Raw genomic sequence first — 16,327 nt, forward strand, 5'->3', positions numbered from 1 at the left:
AAAAAAAAAAAAAAAAAAAAAAAAAAGACAAAAAACAGTCTGAGGATGTAGTCCAGTGTAAAGGCCCAGTGCGATTTCCCCCCCTATAGAACTCAAATCTGTTCTAACTTACAGAAAAAGGCAGCAGGCAAATACTAAGAGCGCGGCCGTCCACCCATGACCCAGATTCCCCCGCTAACATTTTCCTCCGCCTGCTTTGTTGTCTTCCCTTCTCTCTCATTTGAAACAAAGCCGCACACATCCTGGCCCTTCATTCCTAAGTGCTCGCCTAGAGTACATTTGTCAGTTCGATGTCGCCAGCTTCAGAACAGACAGTAGAGTCAAGCATGGTGGACCCTGGTGTGGGCAGTGACATCCCCTGGACACCGGTTTTATCCAGTCGGGGTCCCGTCTGGAATCCCCTGCTGCACTCCATTGTTGTCTTAGTTCATTCTGTGTCACTCTGACAGAAAACACATTCTGGGCCATTTACAAGAAACACCATTCATTTAGCTCCTGGTTTGGAGGCTGAGACATCTGACCTCAGGGGGCCAACACCTGGCGAAGACTTTCTTGCTGTGTCCTATCAGGACAGGAAGCACCACAGGGCTGGACCCTCAGCTTCATGGATCCTTGGCGTTGCTCCGTGTCTTTGAGGGGCTCCCTGTGACCTACGCACGGCCCCTTGAGGACCCACCCTCCCCCGCTGGTGGGTTGAGGATCTAGTTTCTAACCCAGGCTACATTCAAGCCGTAGCACCAACCCCACCCAACCCCAAGTGCATATCCTTCTCCCTTGCAAAATACATTCATTCTACCCGAGAGCTCCAAAGCCTGAACTCTTCCATCACCAACCCCAGAAGTCTACAGTTTCATCTCAGTCAGGTCTGGGCAAGACTCGACAGGATTCGTCCTGAGTTCCGTGTCCTCCAGCTGCGAAATCAAAGTAAGGTATCTACTTCCAAAATGCAGCGCTAGGACGGGCGCAGGACAGACCTTCACCTTCATCGAGGGAGAGATAAGAAGGACCAGAGGGGTAGCTGATGCCAGAACCCTACAGGGGAAACAACGTCAAATCCGAAAGCTTCAAAACAATCTCCCATGACTCTGGGCACCGCAGGGTGTGTTTGGGTCCCCACAGCCCAGAGGCTGGAGGCCCTGCTGGTAACTTTCCCTCCTGTGGTCTCACTGCCTCCCTGGACCTCACCCCAGGAGGATCCTTGGAGAGGCTGCGCGCCAGCTGCAGGTGTCGCACTGCGTCCTTGGGAGTCCGGGTGAATTCTAGGCAGACTTCAGGTCTAGGCTGCTGCGGTCTGCATCCTGTGTGGCTGCAGAACTAGCAAGGCGTGGACACGGCCAGGGGTTCCAGCTTGCATCCTACAGACATCGGCAGCTCAAGCCACACCCGGACCCACTTGACCCCCAGCTGGGACAGCCAAGGGTGCTGGCCAGATTTCAGGGAGCAGATGCCAGGCAGCAAATGCTGACTTGCTGGGGACACCACTGGGGACCCCTTCCTTTGGGTCCTGCCGGGGCCTGCGACGGGGGCAGCCTTGACGATGTCAGCCATGTCTTTGGGGTCCTTTGCCGTTGTCCTGGTGAGAGGCTCCTGGCTCCCTTCTCGCCATGGCCGTCTCGTCCGTGAACCGGCCTTAGTCAGTCAGGCTCTGCGTTCACCCTTTGCGATGTCTGCTCACTCTTCACGCAGCCAAGCGGTGCCACATTCAGACCTTCCCACTCGGCTTCTCTCTGGTGACCATTGTCTCTAAGCCGTCTCTCTGCTCTCACGCCTGGCTGTGTGTGGTTCAGAGTAGCCACGTGGCTCCTTCGGTACTTGGCTTAGCAAGGTCTTCCCCGGGATAGCCTGGGTCACGGCTCCCCAGCTCTGCCGTCTTTTCCGGCCTGGCCGTGTACACAGTTCAGCCAAGTGCTTTGACCCCTTGGGACATGATGGCCTTCACTGCATTTCTAGTTTCCACCTGAGATTTCATCAGAATTTGCCTAACTGTCCACATTCGTACCAACACTCCCGCCGTAACCACTCAGGTCACCCTAAGATCTAGGACCTCGTGCCTTTTTCCGAGCCCTCGTCAGAATCACCCTTCCAGCTCCATTTGTGGCGGCCCAGGCTTTTTCTAGGCCTTCTCCGGGCTCTGCTCGCTCCTTCCCGGTTCCAAAGCTGCTTTCCCACCTTGACGTGTTCGTTACAGCGGCAGCCTGGCCTCTGGTAGGACTTCGGTCTCAGTGCATCTTGTGCTGCTATAGCAGAGTACAACAAACTGAGTGATTTGTAATTCACAGGAATCTCTTTGCCTCGAGGTTCTGAAGCTGGGGGCCCAAGATCTTCGACCAGCCTCAGCCTGACAGAAGGCCTCGTAGGGGTGAGAGAGCATATGAGGGGTCTCCCAACCTTCGCCCAAGCACCTCCCTTCAACACCACTCTCTGAGACTGTTACACTGGGGATTAAGTTTGCAAAATGCTCTGTCAGACATAGCACGTGCCCTCAGCCCTTAATTTTTTTTTTTTTTTTTTTGTGGCACTGGCATTTTGGTATTGATAACTGCTTTGTTTTGTTTCTGAGACAGGGTCTCACTCTGTAGTTCAGGCTGGCCTCGAACTCACAGGGATCCTCCTGCCTCAGCCTCCCAAGTGCTGAAATGACAGCCGTGCACCACCACGTGCACCATCTGACTCCTTTCAATCAGAATGAAATCGTAGCTGACACAGGGCGAGCGTGTCCTAGGAGCTTACGTCGAGCCGTACCAGCGATGCTGAACCTTTCAGTGCCTGCTGTGGTCACAAACACGGCCTGGAGCACCCGAGCCATAGGCTCACCAGCCGTGCTAGGAACATTCCCTTCACCTGCACAGCGGTCCTGCTGCATAGATCCTGGTGTTGTCCCCGTCTTTCAGAGGGTGTTTCCGCAGGTCCGTCCGTCAGCACCAGGAGCCGAGGTCAAGCATGCCGCGTCCCGAGAGCCAGTGTGGTCGCTGCTGGGCCCGTGCCTGTGACTGTGGGCGCATATTCACGGTCCTCGTCAGGGCTGCGCTGTTGCAGAGAGCGTGCTGGGCAAAGGGGAGAAGGCAGCCAGGCCAGGCAGAGGCTGAGGGGTCACAAGCACGTTAAAACCCAAGCTGGCCCCAGCTGTGGTGGACACAGGGCGGGTCCTCGGGTCTGGGAGTCTATTCCTTCTCTCTAGAACGTCAGTCGTCACACCACGTTCATTCGCTCACGCGCGTATCCCCCAGTGCGTGGTGCAGTCCCCCCAGTACTGGCTTCAGGAGCGATGATGTAATAGCATTTATTGCTGTAAAACGGGTGGAACAAGACAATACAAAAGCAGAGGTGACATACTTGATTTCCTTTGAGTGGAGGCCCTCTGGATTGCTGCAGACTTCTCTGCGTCATCCACAGTCTTTACCTTCGACTTTGCTCTTGCCAGTGAGCGAATCTTCCAGGTAGGATGAGCGGAGATGACCCTGGGAGGGTGTGTGGTTTCCTGGTGAGCTGCACTGGTGGCTAGGTAGATCTAACCTAACTGGAGAAGTATTACGTCTCTAAAAAACCAGCCTGGTTCAATTATCCGCAATCTAAGAGAGAATCCAAAGAACAGTATCTAATTGCCCTGAAGGCCTTCAGAGCCCAGTTTGTGCCCAGGTGACTTACGTGAGAACCCAAAACGGGGAAGAGCAGATTGCAGGGCCTTGCGGAAGGCCACTCGCACTCAGGCACTCAGACGGGCCATCGCTGTGCGGTTTTCCATTTCAGACAAGGGCGTGAGTTCCATCCTGGGTTGAGACCCAGCCTCATTTATCTGTAGGGGATCACGCTTTAATTATCCCCGGAGGAAACTGATCTTCCCTCCGGAGTGTTCATGTTAACAGACAAGCAGATAGTACAAGCAGACATCTGTGCCCTGGTTTCTGTGTGGACACTGTCCCAGTCTCTGTCTGTCTCTCTCTCTCTCTGTCTGTCTCTCTCTCTGTCTCTCTGTCTCGCTGTCTCTCTCTGTTCCTCTCTCTCCCCCTCTCTCCCCCAAGTGAAATCTCACCCCCACCTTGGCCTTGTGAGTCAGACACTACTGACTTGGTGCTTTCTAATAGAGGGTTTGGACACACAGGCCCGCTTGTAGCGTGGCGGCTTCTCCCGTCCAAACAGGAGGCTCTGCATACTGGGAAGCTGTGAGCTCTCCGCTGCAGCCCGCAGCCAGGCCTCTGCTCCAGCGATTTGTCGGAGGGAAGCAGCGTTCTGGTGATGCTCCTGGAATTCCCACTTGGAGCAGGGCTGCGGTTCCTGGCTCAAAGGAGCCATCAGCCTGGCCCGGCCCTCTCAGCGTCTGGAGGGGTGGGGCGTGGGGAGCAGTCGGTCGCACAGCCATATGGCGGCCGGCCAAGCCCAAGCCCTGGACTCCTGCCTCCTAACCTAGAGCTTTTTGGTTTTTAAATCTTTGCACATGGCTGCCATGTTAAACACAGCTGCCCAGGCGTGGTCAGGCTGGAGGAAACTGAGACGGGTGATTGTAATAGTAACCTAGTGCACACAGCCTGCAGATGAAAGTGCTTATTCACTTCTGTTTGGAAAAACAACCAAAGACCCTGCTCGTCTGACAAAGCTGAAGTGGAGAAAATGCAGAGGACATCAGCACAGTTGCTACATGATGGGAATGACCAAAAAAAATAACACGGAAATAATCGTTAGCATGTTCATGATGGGGGTCTTAATTCGTATGTCACGTGTGTCCCATCAGGTGGCATGAAACAGTCGTGCATGTACCACTGATGGTTCAAGCCAAGGAATGTGTTAAATTATTCAAATAAACCAAGTGTGTTGGTGCACACCTCTAATCCTAGCACTCAGGAGGCTGAGGCAGGAGGATCATGAGTTAGAGGCCAGCCTGGGCTACACAGTGAGTTCAAGCCCGGCTATGTAGTAAGACTCTATCTCAAAAAAAAAAAGGACAACAAAAACAACAGTCCCCCATTCTCAAACAAGACTGACAAGCCCTCAGGTATTTTGAGTTTTAAATCTAAACTGTCGGGATCCTTGGCCCCAAGGCTGGGACTTTGAGGGGAGCAGGCGTGTGCATGCATGGTGGTGTCAGTGTGGCCAGTGCTATGGCTCAGCTGACACTGAATGGAGGATTGTTGCACACCCGGCATGGGCGGCGGAAGACGCCATGTCTTCCTTGCAAGGAGATGGGAAGCAACCAGTGTCTGGAGGAGGTGCTGTGGAGGTGCAGGAGATGTGCTGGGAGGGGCCGTGAGTGCTGGCAGGATAGGGGGAGCTTCCTGGAGGAGGCAGCGTTTTCAAGAACTGCCTCGCTGGGTGTAGTGGTGGAAATCTCATCCCAGGCCCAGGAGGCTGAGGCAGGAGGATCTCACTGCACGTTCAAGGCCAACCCTCAACTACATAGTGAGACCCTGCCTCACAACAAAAACAAGGGCCGGAGCTATAGCTCAGTGGCATTAGCACTTGCTTGGCAAGTCAAGGTCCTGAGTTCGATTGCTGGTACCAAAAAAATAAACAAAAAAAAACCCAAAGAACTGCCTTAATGTGAACTAAAATGTTGGCAAAGAAAGAGATTGCAGGCTGGGCGGGCAGGCCGGTCGGGTTGGTGGCAGTAAAAGGGTTACCGAAGCCCTGTCTCTTTGTTTTATTTTGTGTTTGTCTTTTTTTTTGGACACAGGGTCTCGCTGTGCAGTTCAGGCTGGCCTTGTCACTTTGTAGCCCACGCTGGTTTTGAACTCACAATGATCTCCTGCCTCAGCCTCCCGAGTTCTGGGATTACAGGCGTGCGCCACCACTCCCGGCTCAGCCAGGGATTTTCTACACCAGGATAGGAGGCAGTCGGGCGCGGTGGCCTGCGGGCGCAGGGTAAAAGCAGGAAGGAGAGGAGGCCTGCTCCTCTCCATGAAGCCGGACCCGCCCATGGTTCTGCCGTCCTCTCCTTTCCACACTGCTGTCCTAGAAGCACTTCAGCTCCCCTTCCTCATCCCCTGGCACCAGTGCACGCAGCGCCAGTGGCCTGTCCAGACCTGTGCTGTCCCTGTGCCTGTCCCTGTCCCTGACCCTGTCCCTGTCCCTGTCCCTGACCCTGTCCCTGTCCCTGACCCTGTCCCTGACCCTGTCCCTGTCCCTGTCCCTATCCCTGACCCTGACCCGACCCTGACCCTGACCCTGACCCTGTCCCTGTCCCTGTCCCTGACCCTGACCCTGACCCTGACCCTGTCCCTGTCCCTATCCCTGTCCCTGACCCTGACCCTGACCCTGACCTGACCCTGTCCCTGACCCTGTCCCTGTCCCTATCCCTGACCCTGACCCTGACCCTGTCCCTGTCCCTATCCCTGACCCTGACCCTGTCCCTGACCCGACCCTGACCCTGACCCTGACCCTGACCCTGACTCTGAGCCTGTGCTCGCTGCTGCTGCTACCAGCCTGGTGCACTTGCAGAATCACCCAGGGAGCCGCAGGGGGCTCCAGGGCTGTAGGGCAGTAGTGGCTTCTCGAGCCGCAGCTGTGCGAGTGCGCCGTCCCGCCGTGTGGGTGCTGCGGGGTTAGAGGGGCACAGCGAACTCTGCTGGCTGTTGTCACTGAGGACTCAGGATGCCTTTGTCCTGGGCCTTACCTTCCCTCTTCACCCCTGCAAGGACGACCTCGCCGAGGGCCTGCGTGGTGTCCTGGGCTCGGCCTGGGCTCTCCGTGCCCACGGTCTTACTGGGTTGTGTCGTGGCCGACTCCTCCCTGGGAGGCGATCGGATGTCCTGGGAGCGGAACTTGACGCGACTCTGTGGCCCCTGAACCCCCGGCCCTGCCTCTGTGTCCCCTGGGGGTCAGGCCCGCGGTGTCGAAGTGCGGCTGTGGTCGGTCCCAGGCCTCACCCGACGCCGCTCCTGGGGCTGCGTAGGGGAAGAAGCAGCAGACATTTCTGGGCCAGAGATTTTTCCCCAGCGGGGCATAAAAAGGTGGACTTCGAACTTTTTCTCTAAAACATGGCAGTAGAGCAGTGTGATGGCTGCCGTTCGAGTGCTGGTGCCGAGGCCTCTACTGAGGCGAGGACCCCTCGGCCAGGCTTTCTGTGCAGCTTCCTGGCTGAGCAAGGTGACCAGTGGGCGCTCAGGCAGAGAGCAGGTGAAGTCTGGAGCCCGCTCCGTCACCTCTCTGGGCTGGCGCGACCCTGGATGGGTGTGTGCACGTCCTGCGTGTTTTCCCCAGGGATCTTTTGTGGCTTCTCCGCACTTACACCTGGGTGACCCGAGCCCGCCCACCGTGGCCGCAGGATGCCTTTACTGGAGGCGTTTGGATCGCCTCCCGCTGGCCTGTCCAGGGTGCTGGAGGGAGGACCGGGTGGCCTTCTCCCTGGGGGCCTTCCCAGCACCGCCACACTTGCGAGGTGCTGCCCGCAGTGGAGAAGGCGTCGTGGCGCTGGCAGAGGGCCCAGGACATTGACGCAGGTCTGCTGTGTGCGCAGGAGCCGCCTCCGTCCACGCTTGGCCGCGCCATGCCACTGCACGGTGAGAAGCAGCACGCGGCGGAGGACCGGCCGAGCGACCCGGAGGACTTGGACTCCCCACGCTGCTCCGAGAGCCTGGCTTCGCTCAGCGACTGCGAGTGCTCGGGGCAGAGCCTCGCCAGCGACTCCTCCAGCAAGTCCAGCTCTCCTGCCTGTGAGCCGGGTACCGGGTGGGCAGCGGGGCCCCTGCAGGGCGAGCTGGGTGGGTGGAGGCTCAGCCGGGCTCAGGCAGAGCCGGACGTACTGTGTGGCTGGCACCTTCCCTCCCACCACGAAGCAGGCGCCCAGCCCGCCTGCCTTTCTCCCCAGACGGAGGGGAGCTGCTCCTCCGTGGGCACTTAGGATAAATGCAAGTTCGTTTTCTGTGCTTTTTTTTTTTTTTCTTTCGGATACGCTTGAAGGAAACTGCCATCCCGGAAGGGTCGGGCAGGAAGTGAAATAATCTAAAGGGTTTCTTGCTAATCTCAAACCCTGCTGTGGAAATCACTCATCAGGGGCCCAGAGAGGATTTCAACAGGACACAAGGTTGTGAGACAGAGCTGAGGAGGGCTGCAGGCGAGGGGGAAGCTTCCCCTCTCTTCTCCCCAGCTCCTTCCCTCCCCTGTCATCTTCTCTTCACTTCTTTCTTTTTCAAAGCACTGGGGATGCACACCTATAATCCCAGCACTCAGGAGGCTGAGGCAGGAGGATCGTTGTGAGTTCAAGATCAGCCTGGGCTACCAAGTAAGCTCAAGGCCAGCCTGAACTGCATAGCGAGACCCTGTCTCAAAGAAGGCAAATAAGTAAATAAAAAATATAAAAGTTGGTTGTTCCATAGTGAGTGTACTTAGTGAGAATTCTGAATTGCAGAATAAAAATAGTCTTAGTTTCCCTTATTAATGCACGCAAGTATCAGTGGATACTGAAAAATAAGGTGATTGAGTTTGTGCAAGTAAGTTGCAGGCCTGGAGGAACGAGGTTGTCCTGCCAGTATTTGGGGACTTATTGTCAGGTTGGCAGCGGGAGCTGTGGGAGGAGTGCTTACCTGTCTGCACCCCTTCTTGCGTGAGTGAGTGTGTGAGTGGGTGGGGTGCCGCCCGTGCGGTGTGGAGCCCTGATAGCCGTGCAGCCCTCAGCTGAGCCCGTGCCTGTGTCGGGAGCCACTGTGGACGATGTCTTCTCCCCGCGGCACAAGCTGACTTTGGTTTGTCTCTCAGCATCGAGCCCGCCCAGGGTCGTGACCTTTGATGAAGTCATGGCTGCAGCCAGGAACTTGTCCAACATGGCCCTGGTCCACGAGATCGCCGTCAATGAGAAATTCCAGCTGATGAAAGAGGACCTCCCGGAGCACAGGTAACCTGCCAGCCTTCGATGTGCGGATGGCGCCGGAAACTGTGTGTGTTCTGTGTGTGCACGCTTGTGTATTCATTGGTTTGTACTGATTCCTGCAAGTTTTTGTGTAATGGCCATAGGTGAAGCCAGGCAATGTAATGCACACCTGTGATCCTGGCACTCAGGAGGCTGAGGCAGGAGGATCACCATGAGTTCCAGGCCAGCCTGGACTACATAGTGAGAACCTGTGTCAAGAAAACGCAAACAAAAGAGTCCAAACTGTAGGTCATGCTTCCCTGGGGATGTTGCTCATAACAGTTACGAAGGCCCCGCTTCCCCAGCTGCCGCAGGTCTTCCTGTCCCTGTCCGGCTGCTCAGACCTTGGAGCGGCCTGGGAGTTACGCCCCTCACGCAGTTTCCCCAGCCTCCAGGCCTCCTGCTTCTCCCTTGGACTCTGCTCCCGAGGCTTCCGCAGAGGCTGAGGCAGGCCTGGCCCCTTCCAGGTGCGGCTCTGCCCTCCACGCAGCTCTTTGCCACCTTGGCAGAAACTCCGTTTACTACAGTGTCCCTGGCACCTAAACCAGGAGCCAGCATGTACTGCAGGTGCCATGCGCGTTTATGTACTGACAGAAAATGAAATTTTAAAGTTAAAATTAGCACTTTTTGAAGTAAGGGAAAGACGGTGTGGTGGTGCCTGGACTTTAGATTCCAAAGCCGCAGGTTGCAAATCATCTTTTGATTTCCTGTCCCCACAATGGCCAAGTTTTTCCTTGTTAAAATACAGCTGACTCATCTTTTAGCAGATAGCATCTTGGGAACGAAGCACAGCTTGTCACTTGTGACACCCGTAGGGATGCTCAGAAATGGTCTGGTGGGGAGGTCCTGCCCTACCCTCCGGGACGGCTCTGGAGAGCAGTTGGCAGCTAGAAAAGCCCTGCACCCTCTCCCCGGTCCCTCGGGCCCCAGGTCTGAGTTGCCGAGGACAGCTCGGCCGTTGGAAGGGGAGTGTCTGCAGTCACTGCTGCGGGTGAGCGGCAGACACACTCGAGTCTGAGGTCTCTGAGTAAATGTCATGCGTGCAGTTCCAGAAGCAACTTCAATCACACCCTTCAGAAAGCTCCTTTGCGTCTCTCACTGTACCCTAGTGCTTTAAGAAGGAAAAGGAATTTTGCCAATGAAAAGGATGAGAAAGGGAGGGGGAGCAGGAAGCAGAGAACTAAGATGAGTTCTGTCCGTGCACCAGCTCCCCACCGTGGACATGGTTATTATATAGGCGAACATGGGCCCCTAACAAAAATGACAAAAAAAAAAGGAAAAGCAGGAGGTAACCTTAGTTACCGTATCAATAATTCATCCGCGGTGCATGCCTTAAATCTCCAGTGCCAGCGCCACGCCAGGCGCACGGGCAGGTACCTGCAGGAGGAGCCCCGCCCCGGAGGAGTGTGTCGCTCTGCAAGGATCAGGGGCAGACCTGGGTGCGCCCATTCATGCCAGGGCCTTGGCATCAGGAGCCAGGCAGCACGGCAGCGCTGCAGCGTGGGCTGTCCCTGCGAGGCTCTCAATGGAATGACATGTCAAGGCTGGCTGGCGCTCAGAGGCCGCCCCGGGTCACTCTGCTCCATTTCTGGCCATGAAATTCTGGTGTCCAGGAAAGCGCGCCTGGGCCTTCTCCTCCCTGAAATCTAGAACCAGCCTCCAGGTCTGTGTGGGAGAGGAGTCAGCTGGCCAGAGATCTCAGGGCAGCATTTTATAGGAAGCGTTTCAAAGGCCAGGGGCGACCCCCAGGGCAGAATTTCACATGAGAAAAAGTCTCTACCACAGTTCACCGCAGTACTGCTGGCTATGTTAAAAACAGTACAGTGGGCAGGAAAATAAGCCAGAAAATTGGGAATAGGATGGGGGGTTGTCCTCTAGGTCGGTTTTGTTTTGTTTTTGTGTTACTAGGGATTGAACCCAGGGCTTTCACGCTGAGCTACATCTTCAGCCCCTTTTATATTTTATTTTGGGTCTCAATAAGTGGCTATGTTGTCCAGGCTGACACTTGTGATCTTCCTGCCTCAGCCTCCCCGTGTGCACCACCACCCCTGGCTTTCCTCTGTTCGTGTGCATTTGCTGAGATTCCCACGGTGAGCAGAGGGAAGATGGGGCTTTGTTTGAAGTGGCTTTTCTCGTTGCTGCAGCTTGGCCGGGCGAGTGAAGAGTATCATGCACCAGGCCTTCTGGGACGTCCTGGAAGCAGAGCTGAAGGCCGAGCCCCCCAAGTACGAACTCGCCATCAGGCTGTTCGAGGAGATCAGAGAGGCAAGTGGCCGTCTGTGTGCGCCAGGGTCCGGGTGTGTCTGGGCAGCTGCCGGGGGTACTGCAAAGCGGGGGTGGGGGTGGGGGTATTTCTTAACAACAGGGGCCGCCAGCCTCGTGTTGGGCTCCCCAGTGCAGATCTCGTGAGAGGTGGGCCTGCTGCTGCCCGCTGGGGCTCTTCCACAGGGCACTGATCCCACTGGGGGTGACCCTGCCCTGTGACCCCGTCACCTCCCACCGGCTCTGCCCCCACTGCCCTCCCGGGGGACACAGATGCCCCCATGCAGTCTCAGGTCCCCTCCTCCAAGCCAGGTCCCCATCCTGTGGTGCTGAGCACAAGCTCGAGCTAGTAGGGTCCTCCCTGCACCTCTGGGTGTGATGGGGGCCCAGGAGAGCGGGGGGTGGAGCTGGGTCTGTGCTTAGGGCACAGACAGAGGTGCTGGATTCTCGGCAACCTGCGCTCTAAGACTCGGTTTACACACACTGACTCCCCCAGAACAGGCAAAGCTGAGGGTGTTGGGTGAGGGGGGATTGAAGTACCTTATGGGCACGTTCAAATCTGCCAGTGTGAACCCTGAGAATCTGCATGACCAACACACACTCATGAAATACGCAAGCCGGGCACGGTGGCGCAGGCTTGCGATACCAGCACTCAGGAGGCTGAGGCTGAGGCTGAGGCAGGACGATTGCCCCAAGCTCCAGGTCAGTTTGGGCTACTTGGAGAGTTCAAGGCCAGTCTGAACTACACAGTGAGACCCTGTCTCAAAAAAAAAAAAAAAAGGATAGGGGCTGGGGATTTAGCTCAGCGGCAAAAGCGCCTGCCTGGCAAGCGCAAGGTCGTGAGTTCGGTTCCCGGTATCGGAGAAAAACTGAAAAAACAAAAAAAAAAAAAAAAAAAAAAGGATGGAAAAAAGGTTTCTAGAATCACGTAGGATGACAGCTGCAGTTTCAGCCGGCATTTACAGGACGCCAGCTCTCTGCCACACACGCACTAACTGTTCACTCTCCCGCATCTTATGAGGCGGTTCCTGCTGCTATCCTTACTCTGTGTGAAGAAACCAGGTTCCCCAACTCAGGGCCCAAGGCCACCGAGCTTGGTAGCGATGGGGACTTGGGTTAGGGGTGGCTCAGGTGGTAACAAATAAAGTTCTATACGTAAAACACACGCAGCGCTGTGTGGGGTGTCCTTGCTGTGTGAGGAGGCCTGCGGGCCGTGACCTGCAGTTTGCCCTTGTTCTGCTCGATGGACCTTCTGACGGAGCTCGGCCTCCTCGGCAGCTGGCACTTCCCGCGGCCGCGCCTGGGTCAGGAGGCCGGGCTGTCTTCCTATGCCGAGGGACAGGGAATACTAGAACCCAGACAAGCATCCGGGAACAGGACCGCCTGGCCTCCCTAACAACGCTGCGGCTTGGCTTGCTTTCGCTCTGCAGATCCTTCTCTCTCTCCTCACCCCCGGTGGGAACCGGCTCCGCACCCAGATCTGTGAGGTGCTGGACACGGACCTCATCAGGCAGCAGGCTGAGCACGGCACTGTGGACGTCCAAGGCCTGGCCGCCTACGTCATCGGCATGATGGGCAGGCTGTGTGCACCCGTGCGGGACAACGACATCCGGGGCCTGAAGGCAACCGGCAGCATCGTGGAGGTGCTGAGGTGAGCAGTGCTGCTGGTGTTGGCCCGGGGCATCTCTGAATTCATTCACAGGGACGTGGAGCAGAATGTGGTAACACACACCTCAGCACTCAGGAGGCTGAGGCAGGAGGGTCGCTGTGAGTTTGAGGGTGGCCTGGGCTACATAGTGAGGCAAGGTCAACCTGAGCTATATAGCGAGACCCTGTTTCAAAAACCAAACAAACCAGAAGGAAGTGTGGGCAAGGGGAAATAGAGAATTCTCAAAGGAAATCTTGACCCTAGAAGAAAACCAGATAAACAGGGAGCGAGCTGGTCATGGACTGTGTGCGTGGCTCAGACAGAGAAGACTGTTGGTGGTGTCAGTAGTAAAAGTTAGAGAGCAGTGACACCTGTGCCTGTGGGGAGTCGGCGTGTCCCCTTCGTCCCCTCCCTGCCTGCCCGCCCCCTCTGAGACCCACCTGGTGGCTCGGGCTGGCTGACAGCCTCAGGTGCCTTCACTGTCTGTGCAGAGGGTTTTGTGCTTCTCAGAGACCTGCTCCCACTGCAGATGGCAGGCCTTGCTTCTGTGTCTCTCGGTGCTGCCTGCAGTGCCCAACCAGTGGGGCTCCCCGTGGTCACTGAGTGAGCGCCCCCTGCAGGCGGCCACCCCTGCACGCTCCCTTGGTTCTATCCCTGGCTGCCCATGCACCTCTCGCAGGAGGTCGCTGTCCCCCTCTGTCAAACGCGAGGACACTGAGGGACTTCTGCACAGCTGGGCGCACGCGCAGGGCTGCCTGACTTTGAGGATATATTTTCCCGCTGGGCCTCCCTGCCTTATCCTCTCTTCTTTCATTTATGTTTCATTTATTTATGTTTTTTTATTTCTTCAGGAATAAAAGCCATATCCACTATGTTCAGGCTGCTTAAAATTTCAGGGGCTTCCTTCTAGTTTTTCTTCTGTCATCTCTAAGATCCGTTGGTGATGCCACTGCGTGTTTTTCTGTCGGGTTATGCTGGCTCCAAAGACGCATAGGCTAGGGTGTGTGTATCCCACACAGTAAACAGAGGAAACACCTGGAACACACAGTACGGCCTTCGGTAAAAAGCGACCTTGCTGAGTAACAGCTACAATTTCAAGAGCATTTTGGGAATGTCTTGTCTTTTCTACCCTGTAACACATGGATAACAGGTAATGAGTTTTTCAGCTTGACTTTGTATTCACTTCTCTGTTTTGATTCTAAACCTTTTAGACAGATATTCCACGTGCTGGACCTCATGATGATGGATATGGCCAATTTCATGATTCAGAGTCTCCGGCCTCTTGCGCAGCGCCAGTTGGTAGAATATGAGAGAGCCAAGTTCCAGGAGATTTTAGAGGAAACTCCAGGTGAGTGCGAGAGAGTGTGCGTTCATACTGAAATTGGGTGAAAATGTACCATGGCTTTGGACGCTTTACCTGGGGTCACTGAGGAATCTTGGCCTCCCTGTCAAGCTTTTACCTTCGGGAATCAACGTCACGAGCATACAGTTGTCTGACCCATACCGGGCACTGCGCTGAGCGCCGCCTACCTCTGTGTTCGTTCAAGAGCTGTTTATTGCGCACTTGTGTTCCAGATGCGGCTTCCAGGCGCAGCCGTGGACAGAGGGAAGTTGCAGACCTGCTAGTGGGTGACAGGTCGCACACATGAGCGTGTCTGGTGTGTTGCCAGGGGACAGTTAGTGACAGGAAGGCGTGGGCGTGGGGTGTTTCTAGATGGGGCGCGCCGTGAAGTCCTCGTTAGGAAGTTGCATGGGAGCCGTTTTCATACCACGCATCGTGGGGGCCACTGGAGAGCCCTGAGCAGGGAGCGGACCCCTCGTTTCTGTTTTGGAGCATGCTGTGGTGCCTGCTTAGGGAGGAGATTGTGTGAGGGCAAAGAGGAAAGCAGAGGTGGCAGTCGGGTGGTTTTGACATTACTTGGGCAAGAAACGAGCTGGCTGCTCCGGGCGGTCGCGGCCGAAGAGGTTACGTCGCTGGCCGGTGTGGCTGCGAAGGTGCGGTAACAAGACGTGCTGGAGGTCGGGCGAGGGAGGATCGGATCGCGGTGATGCCCGGGCTGAGTGGTTACGCGTTTTAGTCATCCGGGGAGGCTGAGGGAAAGAGAGCTGGGGGATTATGCGGAGTCAAGAGTTCGGTTTTGGATATTTGAGGTGTTGCGTGGCGTTGCTATCCAGGAATCAGAGACAGGAGCTCCCGCGGAGAATGCGAACCGCACATGCGCGGTGGAGGTCCCCGGTGTGTTCACGGTGCGCGGAGCCAGGCGCTCGGAAGCCGTCGGCGCTTCTAAGCACCTTACCGTATTAACTGACTCCCTCTGTGACACCTGTGGTTATTTATCCCCCTCCCCTCGTGTGGGTGAGGAAACTGCGGTGTGGTGGGGTTGAGTCACCTGTATCTGTGTCGGATTGGACCGGGATGGGAGCGCTGCCTGTGGACCTGGGGATGCGCAGGCAGGCGGCAGGCAGCGTGGAGGGCGGGGCAGAGGAGGCGGGACCTCACCGGGCTGCACCGTCCCAGGCACTCTGCACGCCGGGCTCGCTCACGCACTTCCCTTACTGCTGAGGAAACGGACAGATGTTGCTCAGCGGGCAGGAGGCTGCAACCCGCGCATCAGCACCCTGGGCGGCAGCCTCGGGGCCGATCAGCCGCGTCTAAGCCAGCGAGGGGATCTGTCCAGGGCCCCCACGGCCACGGCTGAGCCTCCTGTCTCGGTGGCCAGCGCAGGCGTGGAGCGCAGCTCCCGAGGGTCACATGGGAAGCAGCAGGCTGCTCTGCTTGGTAGCGGGGAGGACCGGCAACCGGCTCCTGTCTCCCCTCTGAGAGCGACTGGACAGGGAGGCTTTGGCTCTGTGGAGGCGCAGGCTGGGCTGGAGGCGCCCCTCTCCCAGGACTGCCGTGGACAGCGGATGCTGGCCAAGCCCTGTATTCCCAGTGAAAGCTGACTTCATCAGGCCTCAGGCCAGTGGTGAGGTCGGCACCGTTGCCAGCGTTCTCGAAGAGGAAACGGAGGGGAGGGTGCTTGTGCTGGGTGACCGCCGCAAGGTGGCGGAGCCTGGGTAACTGGGACGCGTCCCTGCCTCGAAGCCCGTGCGGTCTGTCCTTTCCTGCCTTGCTCCAAGCAAGGCCCGGCTGGCAGAGGGCGAGCTGCACAGGTGTCTGCTGTGGCGGGCAGGGCCTGATGCTTCCTTCCCAGGGCCCTCCTGTGATGCAGATCCTGAGACCCAGTGCTAGGGGGAGGGGTCGAGACGTGTGGAGCCCTGCATAGACCCTGACTCTGGAGCCCAAGTGTAGCAACTGTGTTGTCCGCAGCAGTTTCCTGGGGCTCTGAGGTGGGTTTGTGTGCATGTGCATCTTGATTTAGAATCAAGATAGCTTTAGCTGGGCATGGAGGTGCAAGCCTGTAATCCCAGTACTTGGGAGGCTGAGGCAGGAGGATTGCTCTGAGTTTGAGTTCAGCCTGGGCTACATAGTGCATTTAAAAACCAACCTGCACTACAGAGGGAGATCCTGTCTCAAAAAAAAAAAAAAAAAAAAAAAAAGCTTGGATTGGAGTCTTGGCTAATTCCCCAGTTCTATATGG

At 56.5% G+C, this 16,327-nt stretch overlaps 1 protein-coding gene across 2 annotated transcripts in view; it reads left to right on the forward strand.

Moving 5' to 3' along the window:
- The window catches only part of Tcp11l2 (t-complex 11, testis-specific-like 2), a 33,097-nt gene that overhangs the window by 4,487 nt on the left and 12,283 nt on the right, over positions 1 to 16,327 (forward strand). For both annotated transcript variants that reach the window (XM_005374618.2, XM_005374617.2), the window contains exons 2-6: positions 7,448 to 7,643; positions 8,686 to 8,821; positions 10,981 to 11,101; positions 12,529 to 12,749; positions 13,958 to 14,094. In XM_005374618.2, the coding sequence (XP_005374675.1) occupies positions 7,478 to 7,643; positions 8,686 to 8,821; positions 10,981 to 11,101; positions 12,529 to 12,749; positions 13,958 to 14,094 (781 nt within the window). In that variant the 5' untranslated portion in view covers positions 7,448 to 7,477. The remainder of the gene's footprint in view (positions 1 to 7,447; positions 7,644 to 8,685; positions 8,822 to 10,980; positions 11,102 to 12,528; positions 12,750 to 13,957; positions 14,095 to 16,327) is intronic.

The sequence above is a fragment of the Chinchilla lanigera genome, unplaced genomic scaffold, assembly GCF_000276665.1.
Source record: "Chinchilla lanigera isolate Chin_1 unplaced genomic scaffold, ChiLan1.0 scaffold00004, whole genome shotgun sequence".
Classification (NCBI taxonomy): Eukaryota; Metazoa; Chordata; class Mammalia; order Rodentia; family Chinchillidae; genus Chinchilla; species Chinchilla lanigera.